General features: G+C 40.8%; 2 protein-coding genes across 2 annotated transcripts; both read right to left on the bottom strand.

Annotated features, from left to right (window-relative positions):
• Positions 1-4,577: 4,577 nt before the first annotated feature.
• On the bottom strand, positions 4,578-7,434 carry LOC124149006. Its single transcript, XM_046520339.2, has 5 exons — positions 7,272-7,434; positions 6,958-7,085; positions 5,991-6,155; positions 5,277-5,323; positions 4,578-4,708 (listed from the first exon to the last, which is right to left on the bottom strand). Exons 1-5 carry the CDS (start codon positions 7,325-7,327, stop codon positions 4,637-4,639), a joined length of 468 nt encoding a protein of 155 aa, XP_046376295.2. The 5' UTR covers positions 7,328-7,434; the 3' UTR covers positions 4,578-4,636.
• A 5,313-nt stretch (positions 7,435-12,747) lies between these two features.
• LOC124149046 lies at positions 12,748-16,461 on the bottom strand. The gene is made up of 5 exons (XM_046520392.2): positions 16,337-16,461; positions 14,914-15,050; positions 14,442-14,603; positions 13,670-13,716; positions 12,748-12,872 (listed from the first exon to the last, which is right to left on the bottom strand). Exons 1-5 carry the CDS (start codon positions 16,381-16,383, stop codon positions 12,813-12,815), a joined length of 453 nt encoding a protein of 150 aa, XP_046376348.1. The 5' UTR covers positions 16,384-16,461; the 3' UTR covers positions 12,748-12,812.
• Positions 16,462-27,540: the final 11,079 nt, after the last annotated feature.

Raw genomic sequence — 27,540 nt, 5'->3', positions numbered from 1 at the left:
AGTAGTGTACGTGGTGTACTCCTCACGGGAGACAACCCGTCAACTGAAAATGCGAATGTTGGTAAATGAAGAATTTGTGAAACTATCTTCGAATAGAAACAACATGTCCTGTGTCTCTTCTAGTTCAAAATGAAAATGAATGTTCTCTTTTTCTTACGTTTAAGCACGTTCTAACACGGCCCAGTTTAAAAAACAAATCTGTGAAATGTTACTGGTCATCTCCCAATGTGGTCATACGCCATAAGGACTTGGTGTTGTATACTTGCAGTTGGAGTCATAGCCTTGGAACAATAGTTGGAGTCTGCAGGGGAGAATTCTTAGTCCCGATCAAGGTCGTTGTTATCGAAAAGGTTTTGAGCCGTCAGTCAGTCACGTTTGTTGTGAAACACGTAGTCTTTGAAATGGATGCATTGATGTGATTATTCCAAAACTTGTGCCCACAATAAATGTTTCAAGATTGTTCGTATCCATTGTACATCAGAAGTAGTCTAGTTTGTTTCGTTTGTTGTTAACGCCGCAGTCAGCAATATTCCAGCTTTATCAGTACGGCCTGTAAATCACCGAGTCTTGGGTTGACACGTGGTCGGGATACCATGACACACAATCAGCCAAGTCACCCAACCTGACCACCCGATCCAATATTAGGTTATTGGGAACTAATTCCATCCTGATATTCCCTATCGAGTGATGCATGTAAAAGCGAGAATTTTGATGAATCTTACCCAATTAACCTATCCAATTACAGATTTAAATTTTCTACCGAAAATGTTATTCTTTGACTCCGAGAAGCACACACGCCGTCGCAAGACAGTTCATGGTGATGTAGAATGAAAGGAAACACGCGAATACGACATGGGATAATCCATTGTTAAAAGTGTAACAAATATGAAAATGTCCCTTGAATGAAATTAAGATTTGTATTTGTACTAGACATGATCCTTCATCAGAGAAATATTGTTTTAAATTAACAACTTAAAAGCGTGTTAATCTGAAGAGTCATGTGTAATTCCAAGTCTTACCCAGCTTGTCTGATATCAGAGGCAGTCTGAAATTCCACATTGTCGCCAAAACTATATATCTTGACCTAGATGGAACCCCCTTTAGATTAGGTTTAAAACCGTGATAATTTAAATTTCTATTTATACTTACAGGATGTTCAGATGCATGACGTTAGCATGAGTAAACGATGGGCTATCAATAAATCACTAGACTTGATAATGTTAATGCTGTCATTGGTGATAAGTCATGCTACCATGCTGTCTGTATGTATTCTCCACGGACACCTTGTGTTTGATTATATTCAACCGGAAATAATTCTTTGCAGGTACCAGGTATCCTGCGGTCACTTCTTAATAAGTTAATCTCCAAATCTCCACGGTTGGTCATATATACCCGGTTGAAACTTTTATCAAGCTCTTGTTTGCAGAAAACGTGCTGTAGATACGTTTAAATTTGTTTCTGTTGAAATACATCGTGTATACTGTGCAGTGCATACAATCGAAGAAGCAAGCAACAGTCATGCATTCGTAGTGTCATTCTGAAGGGGGTGGGAACGTCTTGTGTGTTTCTTCTGTGCATTGCGATCACATCTCCGTGTGACTGTAGTGCATCGCCATGAGTCAGAGCTACAGAGCTACAGAGCTGAGACTTAATGTTTCAAAGTTGTATTGAACTGGGCATGTGTTTCACTTATTGCTGACGAAATGTCATTAAACAGCAAGTGCTTAAAACTTGTGTGGGTATCTGGAGGAAAAGGATTAAGTTGTACTTTATTTAGAAAAAAACAAATATTAGGGGCCAAAGATATACCATACCATATTGGTGAGTTCACCTGTCAAAGTCTCGTGGGAGGTTTTGCGGTATAAAGGAAAGTGAGTGAGTGAGTTAAAATTTAACGTCGCTTGGGCATTATTTCAACCATAGAGCGACGAAAGGTGCAGGTTATGAATTTGCATGTCAAGCAAACGCCGTTCCAGTTATGTCTGTACATCTTGACTTGTTTCAAACGTCCCACAATGCCATGAACATTGCCCTTCATAAGTGCACTGGTCATACACGCCACAATACCTTATATGCAAACATTCAAGAACAAACTTTACTAGGCTTCAGCATTGACTGTTGTTATGATGAACACGACGAAAAGTCGAAATTGTTTCTACTGTGCTTTGCTTATCTTATAAATATTGAAGCAAAATTACACATTAATTCAAATACGTAAATGATTCCGTTATCATTTTCAATCTATATATCACTGTGAAAATATGATACATGCGCGTCAACAGAAATACGAAATTGGGTTGTCAAACAAGCCTACCATTCATGAAGCAGTCATTTCATTATATATGGTGAATTGCGTCGAACATACTAAGTGAATTCCTAGTAAGTATTAAGTAAAACTTTGAAAGTATGTATTCTTATCGTGTTAATTTTTCATTGACGAACACGCCTTGAACTTTACTTCGCTTGCCCAGATGTCTGCTCTCGCACAGTGTGAGAGATATTCCACATGTATTTCTACAGGCAAGTCTCTCAACGTGTCCAAATGATAAGGCGTTAACATGCCTAGTCTCTCAACGTGTCCCAACGATAAGGCGTTAACATGCCTAGTCTCTCAACGTGTCCAAATGATAAGGCGTTAAAATGCCTAGTCTCTCAACGTGTCCCAATGATAAGGCGTTAACATGCCTAGTCTCTCAACGTGTCCAAATGATAAGGCGTTAAAATGCCTAGTCTCTCAACGTGTCCCAATGATAAGGCGTTAACATGCCTAGTCTCTCAACGTGTCCAAATGATAAGGCGTTAACATGCCTAGTCTCTCAACGTGTCCAAATGATAAGGCGTTAACATGCCTGGTCTTATCTTGCAGGCGAGGATAGGAACACTACTGCTTGTTCATGAGTTACATGTATGTACCCTTTCTCCATGTATATCGTATTTTCTGCTTTATTCTGCTATGTATGTTCTACTTAATTATTTGGATGACTTGGATAAACAGTATGATCAATTATTTTCGAACATTCTCTAGCGACATATCGATGTGAATATCCAAATGTTACTCTTACTTTCATACGAAATCTATATAAACCCTTTTAGTTTGTTCTAAGGTTTTCATTGGCAAAATCCTAAGGTTTGTATGTAAGTTTGATCTCACTCTAGATCCCGGGTCATCTCTTATTTTCATGTTTTCAGCCTACTTGCTTCCCCTTCTTCCTGAAGACAGAATGCTTCCAGTCGCCCATGACGGATAGGCAAGCCACGAATAGGTGAATTGATGATTCAAAAGTTAGGGGTTAAAATTTCATCTCCTTTCCACGGCCAAACCGATATAATACGAATAATTTGTGCGGCCTTAACGCGGGCATGGCATTCCGAGAAGACAGCCAGTCCAGGATTGAGGTATAGTTTTGGTAGCCTTTTCAACGCCGACAGACGTATTTTGTAACACGCTTCATTTTGTTGTTTCAAAATTGGCCATCGATCCCAAGTGCGTGGATCGATGCTCATGATATCAATCACTGGCTTGTCTTGTCCAGACTCGATTATTTACAGACCGCTGTCCTATAGCTGGAATATTGTTAAGTGCGGCGTTAAACAACAAACCAACCAATGATTTGATCCAGGTCAGACTGATCTCTCGAAAGAAAACCTATGCTACACCCGGATCTGCACGAGTTCGTTCTTATTTACGTGTTTGTCGTTTGTTGTTGTTGTTTTCGCCATGTACTAAGCAGAAGCATATCTACAAAACACGGATATCCTTGTTTAAACACCCGTAGGCGTTTGGCCCTCTAATTAATTTCAAGTTTTGGCAATGTCAAAAACAGGACTAAATCTAAACGTACTCTTGTTCTTATACGGATTCCTGTTAGGCTTAGGTCGTGGAAGGTAACTGTTTTGTCGCATACAGGTTAGCGCTACAACTTCAGGAAGGAGTGGGTCGAAAGGTCATTATCAGCATGTTTTTACATATGTTAGGTTATGTGTTATGACTGGTATACAGTATTGAAACCACACTTGTGAGTCAGTTCCTTTAAATGTGTGGTGTGTTTAACGGAATAACGAGACATATTTTGAACGGAATACAACGAGCTTAAGAATCCCCAATGTTTATTGAATGGCGTCAGTATTGTTTGGTTGGTTAGTTGTTCTACTGTTCCAGCTATGTGACAGCCACGTGGAAATAATCGAGTTTAAATTTACACTCCCAGTTACAGCCATCCTCTATGGAAAAATGCATAGTTACACAGTGTTTCCAAATATACCTGGAATAGTTCATACCTGTTTGACGTTTAAATGTGATTCCTGTCTTAACAGCTAATCGAACGATTATCCGGGTGAAGCGAAAGGCAGTGTTTGCCAGCCAGCTCTAAGATTTCTATCTTTTCAAACACAATATCCGGTAGATTTACAGACGGTAATTCACATGAATGACTGAAGCACATCTACAGAAATATCTTAGGGACATAATTCAACGAAACAGAACTGCGGATTCGTCTGCCAGTCCTTAGACCACCTGGTTCCAATTTCAAATGTATTGGAATACTATCGAACGAATCTCCATACACAACAACACAGAATAATGAACGTATCATGTTCAATCGTTAGATAAACGTCGCATAACTTTATCATGCAGGAGTCACTTAAACCCTTGTTTACAAATTGGATTGTAGTCTAATGGATGGTGGAGATGGTCCAGGGATTCAAGTGTCTGGAAAATAAAAAATAATATTCAATTAAACAAATTTCATCAAATTTTCAAGACGTTGTTTTGCAGATCATATCGTACTTCTTATTCTCCCGTGATTTCGGGTTATATTGGCCCCTGTATCTTAACTGACTACAATGGGGATCGGCTTGTCCGGCTTGGCGACTCCGATGGGGCAGATGTAGTTAATGATTTTACAAGCGGTCAAGTTAAAGTTAGAATATAACTGAATGCGGCGTTAAACACCATTCACTCACTCATCCTGTCGCATCTTATTTGCTTTAATAAGACATGTAACAAAGTAAGCGAATATTGTTTAACGGAAATTTAACGGCTTTAACAAAATCTAACTGACACAAGACATAGCGTTTGACGGCATGGCCAACGGTACCTGGCTGTAGAGACACCTGGATATTTTATTTACAAGGTCACGCGTTGTGCCCAAACTATGATCACTTGTTCTTGTCTCACATGAATAGAATTCCATGCTCGTATTCTACCTAGGTATGTTGTGGTTTCGTAACTGTTGTTACAGTGGTTGATTATTTCATGAAAATTCAACAATTCTTACCACTGTCCACCAATGCACGTATTCCTTCTGACTCACACGCCCATTTTCTGAATCAAAATACATTCGTTTTGTATGCTACATGTACAGTCAGAGCGTTACCAAATTTCATCTTAATACAGGGAATGTTTCAAGATGACACATATATACTGTACCAAATCAAACTACAATATGCTTGAGTATCAAAGTTCGGCTGTATACAATTCCATATTTCGTCAATGGTAAATTGTGTATTAGCAAGTGAGTTGTCTTAAACAAAGATTTGAATAGTTATCCAGCTATCTACCACAGCGTGCGAGCTTGATGTTGTTGGAAAGCAAACTGCAGGTGCAGGTAAAATCCACAATGACAGACCAAGGATAATATAGTAACTGAGCATTTGGGATTCGATACCACGGTCACAGGATCCTGGCACAATAAGGGGCGATTAGGCCACTTGTGCCATCAGTCGAACAACAATAACAGGTTCATGATATTCCCCTTAACACATATATTTCTATTTCATAACAAAAGCATCGACATTCAGATTTTAAAACTAAATTTATAAACAGGTGTAGACGATGACATTTAATTTACCTTGAGAACTAAATACAGCAATGTTAAGCAATGCCTTAATTCAAGTTTCCTCGTTAGATTTCCGTTTACCTCGTTTTAATCTCGTTTCGTAGTCAAGAACAAAGTGCAATGGCTATATTATTGGAGCGATTTGATAGTTACCGTTGTTATCCATCAGTTTGAACAAGGCATTGAAATCAAAGAGAGTAAGTACATCATCCTTGTCGGCATCAAAGTTATCGTACAGGGCATGCGTTAAGTCGAACATTTCCGGGTTCAGGTGAGCCGTGAATGTGGTATACTCAGTTCTGGTCACAACACCATCTCCTGAAAACATCACATAAAAGTCAGTCAGTGTAACGCTGCTTCCGTAAAAGGCGGCTATGCTTGTCGTGGTTTGAAGCATGTTATCGATATCAATTGTGTGCATCGATGCTCATGATATCAATCAGTGGATTGTCTTGACCAGAGTCGATTATTTACAGACCGCCGTCATGTAGCTGGAATAATGCTGACAAACCAACATAACCAACAAACATAATTTGGGAAATACCACAATGAAGCTCACCTGTTTTACTGTAACCATTAGATCATAAATGCCAACCATACGTGAGGAAAGAGGAACACACTAATACATATGACAGACATTATGAGACAACAAAAACATCATGTATATTTCATAATGTTTCATGCAACAATGCCCCGATTAATAGGCAAAATAACAGGATTCAAAGTCGGATCTAAATTATGTGAGCAAGGCCTTGACACGCTATGCGAAGGATGTGGAAAATGTAACTTCATAATATATGTAATCATAATCATAGTTTCAAATGAAATGTCGAAATGCAGTCAGTCTAGTTTTTAAGGTCAAAGGCCATAACATTGTCGTGGCGGTCACGTTTAAAATCGATGCAGTTGTGTAACGCCAAAATTAATATGGTATTCCAGCTACAGGACCTCGACTTCTATTGAAACGCGGTTGGGTTGGGCAAAGCATTGACTGAACGCATCTTCATCGACCCACACTTTAAGCCACATATGGAAAACTGACCATCAATCCCCATTTCAGAATTTCTTACAAGCATGAGGTACATTCTGACCCGGGCTTCTTAAAGGAACATGTACTTACCATCAGCATCGTACGCATTGTAAGAATACCGCAGTTCATCGATAGTGAAGGTCTGGTCATGATCAAGATCAGCGGACACAAACATCGCCTTGGCGGTTTCATTGTAGGGCCGGAGGTCTATTGTCGTCCTTCAAGAGACGTTGAGAGAGTACAGAATACAAGAACTTGATTAATTGTCTGTGAAAATCATAGTATAACTGACTCTTGAATAGCAGTAATGTTAACTGTTATTCTGGAAAAAGACACTCGGAATGTGTAGTAAGTCTGAGCAATGGAACGATGAATAGTTCATAGAAATATGCATGTGTACTCACTGACAGGCTCCGTAGGAGACGCAAAGGGCCAACACAACACCAACCAACGTGTACATATTCTCAAGACGCTCGATGATATCTTTCGCCGCGCCTATGTCACGCAGATGAACTAAAAACGAAACCGAAGATATCCCTATGTAAAGTAAGTTACATTCATAGATAAGGTCGTATACCCTGGGCCAACTTTGCCCGTCCAAGCAGAAGGAAGGCTGCGTGGATTCTTGAGCCAATCAAGTGTCGGCTTTCTAAGACGATTCGGCTTCATTCATACGTGCAAATGAAATCCCACACAAATATTCCTTCGATGACACTCCATTTTGGGTGTAGATGGCACGGCGCTTAGACATAAAAGCGACAAAACCATTTTCATATTCTTAGGAAATATCTGCCAAACGGAGACAATTGATTCCGACTATAACATGAGCATATGTTTTTTTAATCATTATCACATAACAATGATTCCAGATGGTTGGTTGGTTGTTTAACGCCGCACTCGGCAATATTCGAGCTATATGACGGCGGTCTGTATAAATAATCGAGTCTGGACCAGTCTATCCTGTGATTGATATCATGAGCATCGATCTACGTAATTGGGATACGATGACATGCATCGCCTAAGTCAGCGAGCCTGACCACATGATCCCGTTACGAGGTTCGTCCTCACCTGTTTTAAGCAGAAATTCGTGGGAAAACATTATAAGGTTTAAAAAATGTCTCGAATTATAGGGTGATTCGAGGTTTTGTTTGTTTTGTTTGTTTGTAATCAACAATATTCCAGCAAAATGACTGCAGTCTGTAAATAGTTGAGTCTTGACCACTTAAATCAAGGGTTTAACATCACTTGGGAGTCGATGCCATGCATCAACGAAGTCAACCAAGTCATAAAGCTGGAATATCGCTGTGTTAGTGCGGTGTTAAACAACAAACCAAGCAAACCAAAGATGTCAATTCATACAGGTGCGTAAATATACGTTTATCAATAAAAGCCGAGACGGAGTTTAATATCAATCAACTAGCTATATGGTGACCCGATGTCTTAATCTTCTGCAGACAAGACCTACAAGCCAACGTCAGAGGATTGCCACGTTTTGTTTCTACTTTTAAGACTTCGCTTTGTTGAGTTCAAAACCTTGGTGTGAAGATGTCGCTGTTTCCATGGTAACCACACACATGAATAATGCTAATTTTATAATTAATATTGTATTTATCCGACATGTGGTTTCAAAACAGATTGTTTATGCTACATTATAGTAAAATAATAGCTAATTGATCTCAACAAGTTATATGAAAGTATTTTCATTGTGTTGATAGTTCTACATCGACATGAACATATTACATCATCGTATGTGTCGTAATAATGCACTCTGTATCATATTGACTTAGGGTTCACCTAACATGAGTCAAGTTTGCACGATTTTACTGCTGCATCTATTAGTTAGCAGAAAAAAGTAACTGCGCTTCATATAAAATGATGTATATGTGATGTTAATGAAACATAATAATTTGGTCATAAGTCTGATCAATGTTTTATCATAAGAAATTCATTACCTTGGGACTTGAGACCGAGCCACACGCCCTAAAAGATGGTGCATTGAAGACACCAGCTTTATTTTACACCATATATTCCTTTTCATGGTTCGTTTTCATTATAATTAGTAATATTGTAAACCATACATATATAGACCTTGAAGAAACCAAGTGTTATGTTTTGTTTTTAAATGATATTAAAGCATGATTTATATACCTACCTGTTCATGCAGCGATTAAAATAGATATAATCAACTTCTACAAGGTCAAAGTGCTGACCTGTCATAATATCAGTCCTGCGTAGGTGCGCCGTAAGAAATGCTGATAAGATGCGTCCCGTAGCTATAGGATATAATAAACAGATACAATTCCGTTTCGAATATGATCGAGTCTGAACTATCATACAGCTATATGACGGCGGTCTGTAAATAATAATAAATAATCAATCTCTTGTATACAAAGTAAATATGGGTATCATTGAAAAATATTCTTATTTGAATTTCTGATTGAAACAATGAAATTGTATGCCTTTTTAACCACCTATACTAGGATCCTGCTATTTATATAAATACCAGTTGCGAAATACCATCTCTCCTATCGCTCCCCACACTGAACAAAATAGTGTTTCTTATTAAAATGCACTTCCCAATTGTACGGTTATGCAGTAATAGTATGAAACAGAAACAAAAAAAACCTACCTTCAATATGTCTTTATTGCATGAGGTTTTGCGTGATACTCGGACATTTCCCTCTTGTCCAAGAAACCGTGACGTGATGATGTCACATCTTATCGGCACAAATTCATATTGTTTGTTTGTTATTTAACGCCGTACTCAGCAATGTTCCAGCTATATGACTGCGGTCTGTAAATAATCGAGTCTAGATCAGACAATCCAGTGATTGACATCATCAGCATCGATCCACGCAATTGGGATACGATATCGATCGATGACATGCATTAACCAAGCCTGACCCCCCCGATCCCGTTAGTCGCCTCTTACGACAAACATAGTCGCCTTTTACGCCAAGAATGGGTTTGTGAAGACCTATTCCTCCCCACCAATTCAAATTGAACCGTATGACCATATAATTGGCGATTTCATTGATCTCTTCTTTGAATTAGGAGATGTGTCATAACACACTGCTGTGTTAATACATACATGCTGCTGTGACCTTATACTAGGCTAGGAGTGTCTCATTCGTCTGTGTCCCCACAATACGCCAAGCAGAGTTGCGTCCCTTAGGTGCGCCCAAAACCGATGATCATAGGTTCGAATCCCATATTTTGCCTGATAATGATCTTTTAGTTTGTCAGAACCATACTCGTGCTCGTTTTACCAAAGATATAAACATCTGACACATGCCTAACTTCATGCAGCCGAGTGATAACTGAAATACGTTTCACAAAGGCGTTAAACTCTCACTAAATACATGGGAACTGGAAATTTTAATGGACACGTTCATCGTGATGTTTTGTGAGATGGTAACATCTTGATATGTCCACCGCCGTGATACCGCTGGAATGTGACTAAAGGTGCCGTGAAACATACTCACTCATTAGAACAAATTTGAATTCGATAAGTTTAAGGGGCAAATGTGCAAGTTTGTCTTCCAAAACAGGGATTCACGGGATGTATGGCTTGGACGAGATCAAGCAATATCACCTGTAGGAGAATTGCGTCACAATGTTTGTTTGTTTGTACCATCAGCACTGACAATACTCGACTCTGGACCAGACAGTCCTGTAACTGCCACCATGAGAATCGATAGACTCCATTGGGATTCGATGACATGCATCAACCACGTCTGGTAACACATTGTGACCGCCAGATCCTCATTGGTCGGCTCTTATAACATTGATTACCGTTTAAAAAGACCCCGTATACTTTCACTCTAAGTTCGTGGTGATGTTGAAAAAATTTACCATTTTTTTGTCCAGTCAGTACATATACACTCTTCAAAAAAGAAACGCACAGGTTGTATGTAGTTCATTGAACATGACTACACAAAAAATCCGGTATATAAACTGGATATGTGTTATTGGAAAATGTTGAAGGCCTGATTTTCGACAAACGGTGCGACAAAACGCAGCCATTATCGATTTGCAATGTCTAAAACGGCATTATTTTCACACGTGTTCAAAAATGTCATGGAGGAAAACAGTGAAGCAAAATGCACGTGCAAGTTATGACATTTGTAACTCATGGTAGTGACCATAAAAAGGCAAGCATAAGCCAATTATTTGTCATTCAATCGTCAACATTTTTCAAGCTCGAAAATGCCGAGACTCAGCACTGCCGATCGGACGTATCGCCTTAGGACGTATCCAAAGAGGGGAATCACAGTCTTCTGTTGCACGCCACTTCAACGTCCACCTCATCACCATTTGCCGCCTCTGTGACCGATACACACAGTTCAATTCCACTGCAGACCGTCCGAGAACCGACCGACCAAGAGTAACCAACCTGCACAGGATCGCTAAATTCGACTGTTCCACCTAGGTCATCGCAATGCCACAGCTGCGGAGACTGCAGGACGCATCCCCGGTTTGAGGAGGATATCGGACCAGACTGTCAAGAACCATCTTCGCGAGGCTGGAATTCGATCCAGAAGACCAGTTTTCGTCCATGCCGTGAAGATCCGGGGTAGAATAGGTCTTCAGCAACCCACGCTTGCGGTAAAAGGCGACTATGTTTGTCGTAAAATGCGACTGACGGGATCGGGTGGTCAGGCTCGCTGACTTGGTTCATGCATTTCATCGATCCCAATTGCGTGGATAGATGCTCATGATGTCAATCACTGGATTGTCTGTTCCAGACTCGATTATTTACAGACCGCCGTCATATAGCTGGAATATTGCTGAGTGCGGCGTTAAACAATAAAACCAAACCAACCCTGGTTTGAGGAGGATATTGGACCAGACTGTCAGGAACCATCTTCGCGAGGCTGGAATTCGATCCAGAAGACCAGTTATCGTCCGTGCCGTGAAGATCCGGGGTAGAATAGGTCTTCAGCAACCTATGCTTGCCGTAAAAGGCGACTATGCTTCGACAATTTCGTTGGCGGTAGTGTCATGATGTGTGGGGCCATACATATCCTACACCACGAGATCTAACTTGGTTGTGGTTCAGGGAAATTCGACAGCAAATCGCTGCATGAAATAAAATTCTTCAACCTCACCTTCTTCCAATCATTGACCGCCAGAGGGAGCTGTTTCAACAGGACAACGCTCCACCGCACACATTTCGTGTCATGTTAGACGACCTTCATAATGTCAACATCAACGGCTTGCCCTGGCCGTCGAGATCTCAAGATCTCAATCCAATCGAACACCTCTGGGATGAACTCGATCGACGTAAACGTCAACGCCAGAACACGCTACAGACACTCCCACAACTTGCCAACGCGTTACAAGCAGAATGGTGCAGAATTCCGCAGGACAAAATTCGTACACTCATCCAGTCAGTGCCGAGGACATGCAGAGCCGTTATTGCTGCCCAGGGCGGTCACACGTTCAGCGTAACCTTATGGCCTTATGTGACATGACAATAAACAGTTTTCAATGCCTTTGGACAACGACAACATGTGACATTTTATCTATGATTTTGAATTAAATATATCGAATTTATTAGGTACAATAAATTTACTAAAAATCTACCTGTGCTTTTCCTTTTTGAAGAGTGTATTACTTGTATTTTGGATTAAATCTAGCGGTATCTGATTGGTCAGTAGAAGGGACGTAGAAGGGACATAACTGGTAATCGCCACTCGTGGCGCTACGATCGAGCCACGAATTTCCAGCCTATTTCGGCAAGGGTGGAAACTGGACTTTTACAGTCAGTTAACTCCCTTGCCTTGTGAAGATGAACAGGTAAGACAAACCGGTCAAATACCATTTGTTTGTTTGTACATTCGTACATTATCATTGGTGTGGTTCATTATACAAATATAGGAAAATTCCTGTTTTATTGATCAAACACGTTTAGCAGTTATTGCTGCAAGTGGTCACGTGATTTAGTTGTGGTGGCCCAAGTGAAGGCCGTGGCCGTGCAGGTGAGCCGTCTTCGTCAAAATCTGAAGTGTAATAAAAATATCTGGTCGATTATATATATTAATACAAAATAATTGCGTGTCTTGTTGTTTAAAGCCGCACTTAACAATACTTCAACTACATGACGGTGAACGAAAAGATATTATCGATTCTGGGCAAGACAATCCAGTGATTGATATAATGAGCAACAATCCACGCCGTCAAGGTACTTTGCCGCGTCATCAACGGTTTCTCATAGCCTGACCAAACGATTTACTTGGTCGCCTGCCCCGTGAAGATTCGGGGTAGAATAGGTCTTAAGCGACCCATGCTTGCCGTAAAATGCGACTGTGCTTGTGGTAAGAGGCCACTAACAGGATCGGGTGGTCAGGCTCGCTGACTTGCTTGATGCATGTCATCGTATCCCGATTGCGTGGATCGATGCTCAAGATGTCAATCACTGGATTGTCTGGACCAACTCTATTATTTACAGACCGCCGTCATATAGCTAGAATATTGCTGAGTGCGGCGTTAAACAAAGAACAAAACAAAACCTTAGTCGTCTCTTACGACATGCATAGGTTGCTGGGGACCTACAATAATTGTTACTCTGGAACCCCCGTGGGTTCATACACAGGACAACCATGCTTGTCATCGCATCCCAAATGCGTGGATCGATGCTCATGATGTCAATCACGGGATTGTCTAGTCCAGACTCGAATATTTACAGACCGCCGTCATATAGCTGGAATATTGCTGAGTGCGGCGTGTAACAACGAGCAACAACGAATTTTAGACAAACAGAGGTTTAGATTTAATATATGGAGCTTTGTACACTTACGTTCATCCAGTAGGCTGTAAACTCATCTTTAGAGACCTCCTTGTTACCTGAACAAAATAAGCAGATTATTGAAATGTCATATCCACATGCTACAAACAGTTGCAGTTACTGTACTTCGTCGAAGACTTTAGAGCTTTGAACAGTAATTCAGTTATATAATGGTTTGTGTCAGCTTTACGCAGGCGATAAACAGGAAGTGACGCAGATTTCCACTTTGTTGAAACCTATGAGCACGGATATAGCTCTAACATAATCAGATCGAACCTGGATTCTATAAAAGGTTTCAAAAGCAACCCAGCAGAGCGAAATGCGTCGCCTGGGCCGACCATTGCCCAGGTGTTAGTGAATGTTATTTTAACGCCCTACACGCAAACTCAATAACGGCGCACGAGCTAAAATTCACGCCTTCAGGGTAAATTTTCGTCGCTTCAAGCATCACATTCTATGGGATACATGTTTTAATGTTCCTTCCTTGCACTTGCCTTTCAACAAAGTTCACAAATATGTCCGCTTGAACCTTTTGGAAAATGTGTTTGTTTGGTTGTTTAACGCCGTACTCAGCAATATTCCAGCTGTAAAACGGCGGTCTGTTAATGATCGGGTCTGTACCAGACAATCCAGTCATTGATATCATGAACCTCGACCTACGCAATTGAGATACGATGATATGCATCAACCAAGTCATCTAGCCTGACCACCAGATCCCGTTAGTCGCCTCTTGCGACAAGCACAGGTACGAGTGTTGTAGGGACTGTAATAATGTATTGTTTACCGTCAAGATCCATTTTGCCATAGACGAGATCGATGTCTGGTGTGTCCAGCAGGTGGTCATCATTAGCGTCGAACTCCTTGAAGACCGCATGGCTGTACTCCCTCAGGGTGGAGTGTGCAGGCACGGAGTCCATGTACTCGTGGTGGGTGACAATCTTATCACCTGGTGACAAAGGAAAGGTATAACACTGGGGAGCCACCATTTCTTTTTCCGACGGGAAGGAGATATATTTTCGATCACTGCTTCAAGACACGATTTTCTCTCTCTAAAGGAACATTATCCAGCGAAACATATTTTACCTCAACGACAACATTTATATGTTTTCAGTGCTTTGGGGAACCTTTCTTTAAAATACAAGGGGAGCCACATGTTGTTTTAAACCACAAGCAGTACAATTCTGGCAACCTGTTATCGAAACTGGGTCAGACTATTAGTCTTTAACCACAGACATCCAATCCCATCCCAGTCTTACCATTTTCATCGTAGTGAGCGAAGACAAGAGTCAGTTCGAATCTTTCAAAGATGCCATCGCCGTTATCATCCGAGCTCAGCCATACATTTTCGATCACATTAGTGTAGATTTCATGGCTGTTGTGATTATGGTGCTGGCTGGAAAATTGCAAAATAACATTTCACATGACAAGCATATACATGGAGCAGCAACGTTGACGCTTGTTTCATTGCCCCCTGCATTTGACGGCATCAACTATTATGTGGCCGACGATTTTATCATACGTTTTGGTTAAACGGTTTTTGAAAACGTACACAACACATACTCAATTGAAAAAAGAGTGAGTGAGTATGGTTTTACGCCGATTTTAGCAAAATTCAAGCAATATCACGGCGGGGGAGAACGGAAATGGGCTTCACACAATGTACCCATGTGGGCAATCGAGCCTAGGTTTTCGGAGTGACGAGAAAACGCTTTAGGCTACCCCACAAGAAATATTAATAATTATTTGTGTGTGTATATTGCGCTTCCCTCCCAAAGTTCAGCGTTGGGCAAAGCGGTAACATTATTACCATTGGCAGTGGATCAGAATGCACTCGGTTTTCATTCTCAGTCCAGCTGCCGAACACTGTCACCCATCCAACTAATCTACGCGGCCGACGTTGCTTAAAGTCTCCTCATTTGTGACCTGTGAACGGGACCCCGTGCTACCACATAAGCCTTTTACATTCCTTGTCAATTAAGGACAAGACAAGCCTGTATTAGAAAAAAACAGTGGTTAACATTATGAGAAAAGTCCTTGCCATAGGGGTTCGATGACACAATCAAGCATGCCTTACCACCCGATCAATTAAGAAGACATGCACAGGTTGCTGGGGGCACGTTCTTACCCGGAGTCGCTGTATGGCAGGAATAATGCCGACTGGACGACTCCTTCACTCTAACCCGAGGCCCCCTCGTGGTCCATTAATTAGCTGTTGATATCATGAGCAACTTGCCACACCGAAAGGGGTTCCAGGTGAAGTGGATTACAAATGTCGTAGTCATGACTACCACATGCAGACATATTGAAACGGTTACATTAGCCACTTATTAATCCTTTTCATTATGAAATTTAATATGTAGCAAGAACCAAAATAACATATTCTTTTCACAAATTTTCGCGTGTTTTTTTCCAGCTACCTTTTAAGCTCCGTTCTTTCTGTATTTACTGCGACTTCTCCTCTTAAACTCTAAGCTTATGAAGCTGAACGTTTGCGAATATGACCTCAGCAGTTGGGTCTCTTCATGGCTGTTACGTAATTCCGATCAGATTTTAAACATGGTCAACATTGAGGTGGGGGGCTCACCAAATAATTTGCGGTTGCAAGCCAAAACTTAGTCAAATATATTAGTAAGCAGTGTCACTGGACTGATAAAACTGACTTTTTAAAATATTACTTACCATGAAACGCCAACGAGAAGGATTGTAACGACCAAAAAGGAATACATTTTTAATGCCTTTTGTACTTAGTAACAATTCAAGGAAAGGAGTAGGTCACGCTAATCTTATCATACCCTGTTGATTAACACCTGTCACAGGTTATACTGAACTGATATCCACGTTTACCTAATACTGTAGACGGCCTATTCGAGTATGTAACATGCGCACGTTATTTGAACCCGGGATTTGATTGTTTGTTGAAAAAGAAGGGACTACAAAATGAAATGATGCGATGAAAGTCTTATAATTATGTAGAAATAATGCATCTTCTGATCAAACAACATAAGCATATGACGAACTTAATCCTCATAAACAATGTCATGACAAATTGAACTCTGCATAAACCTGAACAGAAATATGGAAATCCTGAAAATAGATATTACTTTTTTGATTGTATTTTGACATTCGGCAACCATAATGGAATGAAAGCTGCACGAGTGCTTTCACTGGAGAATTAAAGGAAAATAACAAACCAACAAAACAAACATTGATATGTTTTATTACCAGATATTGTTTAATGCAGTTTGTCAAATATTTCACTTTTCATTACCGTTTGTGGAATTCATCGTATCCCTGTGGCGTTACATAACATACTTGAACTTAAGTAATATTATTTATCTGTGACCCCTTTCCGTGAAGTTTCTAGAAAGTTGGTATTGGCACATTGCGCGTTCCAAGAGAGCAGGGGGCACGAGTGGCCAAGTCGTGTAAGGCGCTGCAATTCGCTGTGCAGAGTTGCGTCTCCAGGGCATGCCAGAAACCTATGTTGGGGTGCGAATCCCAGTTCGCCCCGATTATGTTTCTTTGTTGTTCTTTTTGTTAAACGCTGCGCTCAATAATATTCCAGCTATATAAAAATAGGGCTGTAAATAATCGAGTCGGGACCAGACAAAGCAGTGATTTAAGTCATGAGCATCGATCTACGCAGTTGGGATACGATGTCTTGCATCAATCAAGTCTGATCATGAGAGAGCCGGACCACCCGATCCCGTTAGTCGGCCTTTACGGCAAGCATGGGTTGCTGAAGACCTTTTTTCCGGATCTTCACGGGGCGACTATGTTTGTGGGTTTGTCAGCACCATACCCGTGCTCGTGGGTGTCACCAAAGTGGTAAAAGTCTGTGACCTGCGGACCTTCCTCCAACATTAAGCTGACGCCGTAATATCACTGGAATATCACTCACGATGTTTTCGTACGAAAGTTTATTGTGTGAAAAAGTGTTAATTTTGTTGTATCGAATAGAATTAGATACCTGATTTAATCTCATTGTGCCAAATCAAAATTAAGCATTCTTCAATGTCGGGCGGTGGGGTAGCCTAGTGGTTAAAGCGTTCGCTCGTCACGCCGAAGAACAGGGTTCGATTCCAACCATAGGTGAAATGTTTGAAGTATTTCTGGTGTCCCCCGCCTTGATACTGCTGGAAAACTGCTGAAAGCGGCGTAAAACCAAACTTACTGACTCATTGATTCTTCAATGTCATTGTGGAATACTGGATAACCCCCGAAAACCTCAAATGTGTATCACCTAGATGACTAGTTTGCAGCCCATTGGGTAAGTAACAGATGTGAAACTTGCTTTCATGGTAATATGGTAGCAAATTACTGCGAAAATTTTTCTCTCTCATGTATGAATAATAGTCATATATATTGACAATAATAAGCACTACTCGTTTTGGTTTGTATTAAAGGACAAGCCGTTTCAATGTTATGGTTCATCAACTGGACGACCCATGTGATCCTATGTATACCAGCTTTCGGCACCAACACTGAAGGTAGGCTATTTATGTTAGTACACAATCTGACCCGTGAAGATCTTCATGATCAGCAACCTATACTTGTCCTAAGAGGCGACTAACGGGACATGCATCAACCTAGTCACCGAATTTGACCACCCGATCCCGTTAGTCGCCTCATACAAGAATGGGTTGCTAAAGATCTTCACGGGTTTCGAACGTCTGGCCATGGTGTCATCACTTTTTAATAGTGATCGCTATATGGCTGAAATAATACCGATTCTACATGAAATTTAACTCACTCACTTTGATAGTGATTCAGAAACATATGCTTAATAATATGTTATAGTCGGAATAATACACTGGTTGCTTTTTATTTACACAATGATTTGAACAAACATACATGTTGTTATGTTTCAATGTGGTGTATTTCAGAGGACTCGTGTAAATTAATATCACTGCACCTAGCAGAAAACGTGGGACACGTCGACTGTGATCTGCTCCATCTGACCTTTCATCGCTGACCACAACACATTGTGAATGTCCATCTAGGTATGAGGTGAACAATCTCGGGGTGTTTCCGTCAATTCGTATCAGTTGCGGTCGAAGGTCGCACTTACCCAGCAACGAAGCTAATTTACCAGAGTATGTCATGCTCCTGTGATCCTTTAGTTTCCTTACAATGCAGTTTCGGTGCAATGAGACCGGAAAGCTTATTAAATTATGATTTTTATCAATAACGTCTTAACCACATATCCTTGAACAAATAAGGAAGAATCCAGAGGCAGTACGTACTTTCACTGACAATTGTTATCACTGGACGTAATAAGACACTGTGGAAGGTACTGGATCCAGTAAGCTGGCAGTTTGCTTTGCTTTGTACTAGATTGTCCCCAGAATCGACTGTAACCTTGCCTCAGGGCAAGTGAACTCACCTTTGCAGATTTTTATACTTTAGAGCATACTTAACCACAAGTGCTTGACCAAAATTAAATTTGAAAAACAGAAATATATAACAGACGATAATAAATAATAGCCGAGGTCGTCCCCCAACGAAAAAAATCTGTCACATGGGCAATTCCCTTTGATGGGGTGTTCATGGTGTTTGACGCATTGTGTTTGATGTGTTCATTGTGTTTGACGCATTGTGTGGGGGGTGTTCATTGTGTTTGACGCATTGTGTTTGGGGTGTTCATGGTGTTTGGGGTGTTCATGGAGTTTGGGGTGTTCATGGTGTTTGACGCATTGTGTTTGGGGTGTTCATGGTGTGTGGGGTGTTCATGGTGTTTGGGTTGTTCATGGTGTTTGACGCATTGTGTTTGAGGTGTTCATGGTGTTTGACGCATTGTGTTTGTGGTGTTCATGGTGTTTGACGCATTGTGTTTGTGGTGTTCATGGTGTTTGACGCATTGTGTTTTGGGTGTTCATGGTGTTTGACGCATTGTGTTTGGGGTGTTCATGGTGTTTGACGCAATGTGTTTGGGGTGTTCATTGTGTTTGACGCATTGTGTTTGAGGTGTTCATGGTGTTTGACGCATTGTGTTTGGGGTGTTCATGGTGTTTGACGCATTGTGTTTGGGGTGTTCATTGTGTTTGACGCTTTGTGTTTGGGGTTTTCATGGTGTTTGGGGTGTTCATGGTGTTTGACGCATTGTGTTTGAGGTGTTCATGGTGTTTGACGCATTGTGTTTCGGGTGTTCATGGTGTTTGACGCATTGGGTTTGGGGTGTTCATTGTGTTTGACGCATTGTGTTTGGGGTTTTCATGGTGTTTGGGGTGTTCATGGTGTTTGACGCATTGTGTTTGAGGTGTTTTATGGTGTTTGACGCATTGTCTTTGGGGTGTTTTATGGTGTTTGACGCATTGTCTTTGGGGTGTTCATGGTGTTTGGGGTGTTCATGGTGTTTGGGGTGTTCATGGTGTTTGACGCATTGTGTTTGAGGTGTTCATGGTGTTTGACGCATGGTGTTTCGGGTGTTCATGGTGTTTGACGCATTGTGTTTGGGGTGTTCATAGTGTTTGACGCATTGTGTTTGGGGTGTTCATGGTGTTTGACGCATTGTGTTTGGGGTGTTCATTGTGTTTGACGCATTGTGTTTGGGGTTTTCATGGTGTTTGGGGTGTTCATGGTGTTTGACGCATTGTGTTTGAGGTGTTTTATGGTGTTTGACGCATTGTCTTTGGGGTGTTTTATGGTGTTTGACGCATTGTCTTTGGGGTGTTCATGGTGTTTGGGGTGTTCATGGTGTTTGGGGTGTTCATGGTGTTTGACGCATTGTGTTTGAGGTGTTCATGGTGTTTGACGCATTGTGTTTCGGGTGTTCATGGTGTTTGACGCATTGTGTTTGGGGTGTTCATAGTGTTTGACGCATTGTGTTTGGGGTTTTCATGGTGTTTGGGGTGTTCATGGTGTTTGACGCATTGTGTTTGAGGTGTTTTATGGTGTTTGACGCATTGTGTTTGGGGTGTTCATGGTGTTTGGGGTGTTCATGGTGTTTGGCGCATTGTGTTTGGGGTGTTCATCGTGTTTGACGCATTGTGTTTGAGGTGTTCATGGTGTTTGACGCATTGTTTTTGGGGTGTTCATGGTGTTTGACGCAATGGGGTTTGGGGTGTTCATGGTGTTTGACGCATTGTGTTTTGGGTGTTCATGGTGTTTGGGGTGTTCATGGTGTTTGACGCATTGTGTTTGGGGTGTTCATGGTGTTGACGCATTGTGTTTGGGGTGTTCATTGTGTTTGACGCATGGTGTTTGGGGTGTTCATGGTGTTTGGGTTGTTCATGGTGTTTGGGGTGTTCAATGTGTTTGACGCATTGTGTTTCGGGTGTTCATGGTGTTTGGGGTGTTCATGGTGTTTGACGCATTGTGTTTGAGGTGTTCATGGTGTTTGACGCATTGTGTTTGGGGTGTTCATGGTGTATGGGGTGTTCATGGTGTTTGGGGTGTTCATGGTGTTTGACGCATTGTGTTTGGGGTGTTCAGTGTATTTGACGCATTGTGTTTGAGGTGTTTTATGGTGTTTGACGCATTGTGTTTGGGGTGTTCATGGTGTTTGGGGTGTTCATGGTGTTTGGGGTGTTCATGGTGTTTGACGCATTGTGTTTGAGGTGTTCATGGTGTTTGACGCATTGTGTTTCGGGTGTTCATGGTGTTTGACGCATTGTGTTTGGGGTGTTCATGGTGTTTGACGCACTACGCAATTTCAATTGTCGGGCAACACGACCAGTCTGCCTACTTTCATCGTAGATTTTGTGATCGCTTTATTGTTGTATATACAACTTATTATATTCTAGTTATTGTACTGTCTATCGTCGTCAGGTTTTTAAATATAATTAATGTATACTATTTTCCAGTCACGAGATGGCTGAAATATTGCCCTCGTCACTTATAATACAACTCACTCACTCACTCACTCACCTCTGCTCTTCCGTTTGATTACCATGTCCACAGCTTATGCCTTATTAGTAACAACACTGGAGATACCTTCACAACTGCCTCCACGGGGGATTAATCCTTGAAAGGCATTTATAGTTGGAGTAGGATTTGGTTGGTTTGTTGTTTAACACTGCACTCAGCAATATTCCAGCTATATGACGGCGGTCTGTAAATAATAGAGTCTGGACCAGACAATCCAGTGATTGATATCATGAGCATCGATCCATGCAATTTGGATTGATGACATGCATCAACCAAGTCAGCGAGCCTGACCACCCGATCCCGTTAGTCGCCTCTTACGACAAGCATAGTCGCCTTTTACGGCAAATAGGACTGAGGGCTGCAGGGGATATATTTCCCAAAACTGGATGTTAGTCATAAAAAAAACTAGTTACAGATTGTTGTAGGATTAACAGAAATAGCCGAAACAGTGTGTATATATATATATATATATATATATATATATATATATATATATATATATATATATATATAAATATAATGTCTAAAAATCACAGGGGCGAAAAACGGAGCAAACACGTCTATATATCAGCCAGTGGGTGACTTGGGGTTTACGCCGCCTTTAACAGTTTTCCAGTTACATCATGAAGTGTCAGCTTCATGTGAAGAATAACCAAAAGTGATGCAGGTCTCACATGTTTACCACTTTTTTAAACCCACGATCACGGGTATGGTGTAGACGAACCTAAACATCATCGGGGCCAACCCGGAGTCGAACCCATGATCATAGGATCCTTGCGTGCCCAAGGGACACAACTCTACACAGCGAATTGTGGTGCCGTTTGGGCATTCACACGGTACAACGTGAGTTGTACGAAATAGGACATGATCTATTTTCATGCGACATGTTGTATGAACGCAGCCAATCAAAACGCGTATAATAAGCACATATTTACTCGTCAATTTGTAAACAACAATGGCGACTCCGATTCACGTCGGTAACTTCTGCTTTTCGGTATCCTAAGTGTCACCACTCAATAAAGGAGCTACGGAAATTAGGTACGTAGAATAACCCCGTAACAAATTATATATTTTGACATTTGTATCGGTCTAATTATCCAACTGTTCATAGTGTTATTTGAAACGATGGGCAATGTAACTGTACACTGTAGACCAAGACGAGATTAGGTCAATAATAGGTAATGTGATTATATTTTCAAATAACGTATAAGTTCAATTACAAAACAATTGGGGGTCTGCTCTTTGTCCAAACCCCAATCATAATTCCGAAAAGACTCCAATAACCCTATATTCGTTTTCGAAACAAAAACTCTGGACCGAACCTCCATGTTGGATAGTGTAAAATCATGGTTCTTTTCGCGTCAGTTGAGATGCCTGTAACATCACATGTATATCACACTCAGCTACGATACATATATCCCTGAATTCATCATACCATCAACAATCAATTGACTGAACTGAACTTTATTTCCACTTAGGCCGCTATCAGCGCCATCAGAGGTACACAATTATTTCAACAACATAATACATATACATATAAATATAGAATATATACAATAACATCTTTGCCGAGCATGCATTCATATTTATACAGATTCTCTTGGGTAGCAACATATGTGCAATTCAAGAAGAGGGAGAGTTATTTGATGGGTTTCAACAACGACATGGTGATTTTACTGAATTTGGACAGTTTCCTCAATATTCCTGGTCGTGAATTATTGAATAGTAAACATTGTCTAAGTCGACTGAGCCACTCGTGCCCACTCAGCCAAAGGAAACATTTGTCATGCACCTGTGCCAGTAGCTTTAGACCACACACCCATATAGGTTTCATTTGGAAGCCGATGTATTTCACTTGGACATTAAAATATTACGGATTTTTCTCTCGGCGTGTATCAGAAATGGAGAGGCAGACAACAAAAGACGATGTATTAGCCAGTAGAAATGACAACTGTACGATTCTTAAACTTCAAGTATGAATGAATGCAATAAAGGGTTGGACCTTAAAGCACCTGAACACATGACAGATATAGTTAGATTAGTGCTAAATGCATTCTCAGCGTCTTGGCTCCAGCTGTAGAAATAGAAGTATTATGAGATGCCTTGAAAGATTTGGATCCAATGACAGTAGCAACTTCAAACCTTGCTAACAACCTTGGATCTATCTGTTAAAAAGTGAATACTGAGTATCATACTGAGTTCTTAATTACACATATTTCTGTTGATATATTATTTGATTGGTGTCAGATTTAATAAGTTAGTGAGAGGAAGGTCTCTTTGACAAGGACGATACTAGGATTTTTAATATGAGGCTTGAACCAAATCACAAGTGGCGGAACAAGGATGAGTCTGTTTCGAAACAGTTCTTCATTAACAGAATGAAAGACGCAATAATGCAATGGATGGGATGGGTTTGATCTCTGCACTTTTGTACTTTTACACAGCAGATACAATCCAAAATTAACATATCGTGTTACTTTTCAGCAAAATCAGTACATGCGCGAAAGAGGCGACTAACGGGATCGGATCGTAAGGCTCGCTGACTTGGTTGATGATTGTCATCGATCCCAATGGGGCGTGTTGCTCAATTATCTTCCCCATAGGGGGCGCGCGTGCTCCGACGGTCCTACAGTCGGCACTCAATACCTGAAAATTATATGTGAAACTGAAAGTGATTACGGTGGTATGTATAAGATAATGTAGAAACATATGAGTCTCTCTTCAGTTCAGTTCAATAGGTCTTCAACAACCCATACTTGCTGTAAAAGGCGACTATGCTTGTCGTAAATGGCGACTAACGGGATCGGGTGGTCAGGCTCGCTGACTTGGTTGATGCATAGATGCGTAGATCGATGCTCATGATATTAATCACTGGATTGTCTGGTCCAGACTCGATTATTTACAGACCGCCGTCATGGTTCATTCTCAGGACGACGACCCCCTGTGTCGTATGAAAACAAACTAGCAAAAAGTGAGGTCGTCGTCCTGCGAATATTTTAATCCGCCAATCAAGTTAAACAATGGGTATCGAGTGTTATTTTAACAACTCGAGCAAGTAAAAAAGTGGAACTGGATTTGAAACGAACGAAAGAAAGACAATAAGGGTGGAATATTGATTTATTTACAAATAATTTGAACGTATATGGACAAGATGACGTACATATAAGATTCACAAAAGTCTGGAGCAATTGTCTTTGCATAAATACGTTTATATCATACAGTAATCTAGTCTTTTTTACCTACAGTATCAATATTGATATTCTTATGAGGCCGTAATGCATACCTTATAGTCATGATTCACTGGTTCATGGTTATGAGGACTTCCAAGAGATCCAGTCATTCCTCTTCCTTCTTCCAACTCGATAGGTGTAGCCACCAGTACAAAGGTATCTACTGCCGCGTGTAGTTGGAAGAAACGTGTACTGTAACTGTGCGTTTGCCATATCGAGAATGATGACAGACTACCTTACTTATTTACTTACTTTGGAGATTTAACGTGCGCTTTCCGACTGATGCGTATTTCGCACACGGGCCCGGCCAGGCCATTTAATGTGTTTCCGAAAGGGGCGAAAGTGGTCTGTGCAACCCAAGAGGGGGGTTTAGGGGTTGCTTATATAGAATTTGGGAATTTTGAGATTTGGAATAGGTGCCGATGGGGTTGGGGAGGAGAATTAAGGGAGCTGGGTATGGTGGATGTTTGTTTGTTTATGTGATTTGGTAGGTTATTGTGTTTTTAGATGCGTTTTATTAGTTCCGTTTTTATTAAGAATACGCCTAAGGCCTTGAAGTTTTCTAGTTTATTTTGTGGGTTTAGTATTGCTTCTAGAGTGAGAGCCTTGTTTAGATTGAGGGTGGTTTGTAATGCGGTTCGATGTGTTAGGTAGTGTGGATGAGTGCGTGTTCTGGGGTTTCTGGTTGTTTGCAGTGTGGGCAGCTGCAGTTACCTGTAGTGTGTTTTTTTGGTTTTTTTAGGTGGTTATTTAGGTTGGTGTGTCCTGTTTGAAGTTTAGTGATTACTCTGTCGATTTTTTTTTTTATGGATGGAGAATTTTTGGTTTGGTTAGTGGTTTGCTGAGCACTTTTTTGATGTGGCTATATGAGTTTAGATATAGGTTATGCCATTTTTTGGTGATTTTTTGCTTGTTTACACTTTTAATTTCTGATTTTGAGATGGGTAAGTTTAATCTTATTTCTGGGATTTTGAGGGATAGTTTAGCTGCTTTATCAGCGTTTTCATTACCGTATATTCCCACGAGGGCGGGTATCCACAAGAAGGTTATTTGTTTGCCTGCCTTAGTTAGGTCGCTGGAGCTTTTAAGTATTTGATTTATTAATTTAGGTCGGTTTTTTTGGTATTTTGGTTTTGGAGGGCTTGCAGTCCACTTAGGGAGTCGGTAAGTATTAGGATTTTTTTATGGTTTTTGGATTCTTGATTATGGAGGGCTGAGGCCATGCCCATTAGTTCTGTCGTGAATATTGATTGGTTGTTTGGGAGTCGGAAGGATTGTGTGGTTTTAGTTGGTTGTGTGGTATGGACTCCGAAACCTGTGTGTTTGGAGGTCGGATCTGAGGATCCGTCCGTGTAAATGTGACACCAATTTGGCCAATTTTCGTGTATGTATGCTAGTGTGGTAGTTTTAGCTATGTTTGGGTCGGTTTGTTTATTTATTTGGCTAGCTAGTGTTGTGTCTATTTGGGGTATTTTAAGTTTAGGGGTGAATATATTTGATTGTTTGCAGTTTTGTTTAAGATTTTTAATTTGGTGTTCATTTAGGTAGTTTGTTATTCTTTGGGATATTGGGGTAAGTAAGGGGTGTTTACGAGCTAGAGCTTGGTTTTTGGGGCTGATGTTTTGGTTTATTAAGTTTTGGATGAGAGGGTTTGATTGGGACGCGGCCCAGAAATTTAAGCTTAGCTGTTCCCTGCGTAGACTTAGTGGCATTTCTCCTGTTAAGGCCTGAAGTGAGGTGTAGGAGGTGCCATGTTGGGTGCGTGTAATTAGTTTGAGAGCCTGATATTGTATTGAGTCAAGTTTTTTAGGTAGAGAGTTGTTTAGGGTGTTGTATATGGCGCAGCCGTAGTTTTGATCTAATTAGTGATATGTAGAGAGAGAGGAGGGTTTCTTTGGAGGCTCCCCAGTTAGAGCTAGTTAGGCATCTTAGGGTGTTTAGGTCTTTACTGCATTTAGTTGTTAGGTTTGGGATGTGAGCATCCCAGGTGAGATGTTCATCGAAAATAAGTCCTAAGAATTTGGTTTGTTTTTGAAATTTGATTGTTTGGTGGTGGTTTTGGCTATGTTTGGGTCGGTTTGTTTATTTATTGTGCTAGCTAGTGTTATGTCTATTTTGGGTGTTTTAAGTTTTGGGGTGAAGATATTTGATTTTTTACGGTTTTGTTTAAGATTGTTTATTTGGTGTTCATTTAAGTAATTGGTTATTCTTTGGGATATTGGAGTTAGTAGAGGGTGTTTTCGAGCTAGGGCTTGGTTCTTTGGGCTTATATTTTTGTTTATTAGGCTTTGAATTAGGGGGTTGGATTGAGACGCGGACCAGAAATTTAGGGTTAATTGTTCCCTACGTAGACTAAGTGGCATTTCTCCTGTTAAGGCCTGGAGTGCAGTTTAGGAGGTGCCATGTTGAGTGCGTGTTATTAGTTTTAGAGCCTGATATTGGATTGAGTCCAGTTTTTTGCTTAGGGATTGGTTTAGGGTGTCGTAAAGGCACATCCGTAGTCTATTATAGATCTAATTAGTGATACATAGAGTGAGAGGATGGTGTCTTTGGAGGCCCCCAGTTTGAGCCAGTGAGGCATCTTAGCGTATTTAGATCTTTGCTACATTTAGTTATTAGATTATTTATGTGAGCGTCCCAGGAGAGATGTTCATCGAAAATTAGTCCTAAGAATTTGGTTTGTTTTAGGAATTGGATTGGTTTGTTGTTTAGCTGGAGTTTTGGGGAGGCGGGTTTCATGTTTTTGTGTTTAAATACTATTCCTGTAGTTTTTTTCCGAGTTAA

The sequence above is a fragment of the Haliotis rufescens genome, unplaced genomic scaffold, assembly GCF_023055435.1.
Source record: "Haliotis rufescens isolate VD_foot unplaced genomic scaffold, xgHalRufe1.0.p SCAF_8, whole genome shotgun sequence".
In the NCBI taxonomy this organism is placed as follows: domain Eukaryota; kingdom Metazoa; phylum Mollusca; class Gastropoda; order Lepetellida; family Haliotidae; genus Haliotis; species Haliotis rufescens.
This window is presented reverse-complemented; position numbering and strand designations above follow the sequence as displayed.

Coding starts and splice junctions, on each gene's coding strand:
- LOC124149046 (XM_046520392.2), bottom strand. CDS start 16,383: ATGTATTCCTTTTTGGTCGTTACAATCCTTCTCGTTGGCGTTTCATG. Junction 14,604..14,913: donor CGCTCACTACGATGAAAATG/GTAAGACTGGGA, acceptor CTTTGTCACCAG/GTGATAAGATTGTCACCCAC. Junction 12,873..13,669: donor TTACAGCCTACTGGATGAAC/GTAAGTGTACAA, acceptor ATTACACTTCAG/ATTTTGACGAAGACGGCTCA.
- LOC124149006 (XM_046520339.2), bottom strand. CDS start 7,327: ATGTACACGTTGGTTGGTGTTGTGTTGGCCCTTTGCGTCTCCTACGGA. Junction 7,086..7,271: donor GTCTCCTACGGAGCCTGTCA/GTGAGTACACAT, acceptor CGTCTCTTGAAG/GACGACAATAGACCTCCGGC. Junction 6,156..6,957: donor CAATGCGTACGATGCTGATG/GTAAGTACATGT, acceptor TGATGTTTTCAG/GAGATGGTGTTGTGACCAGA.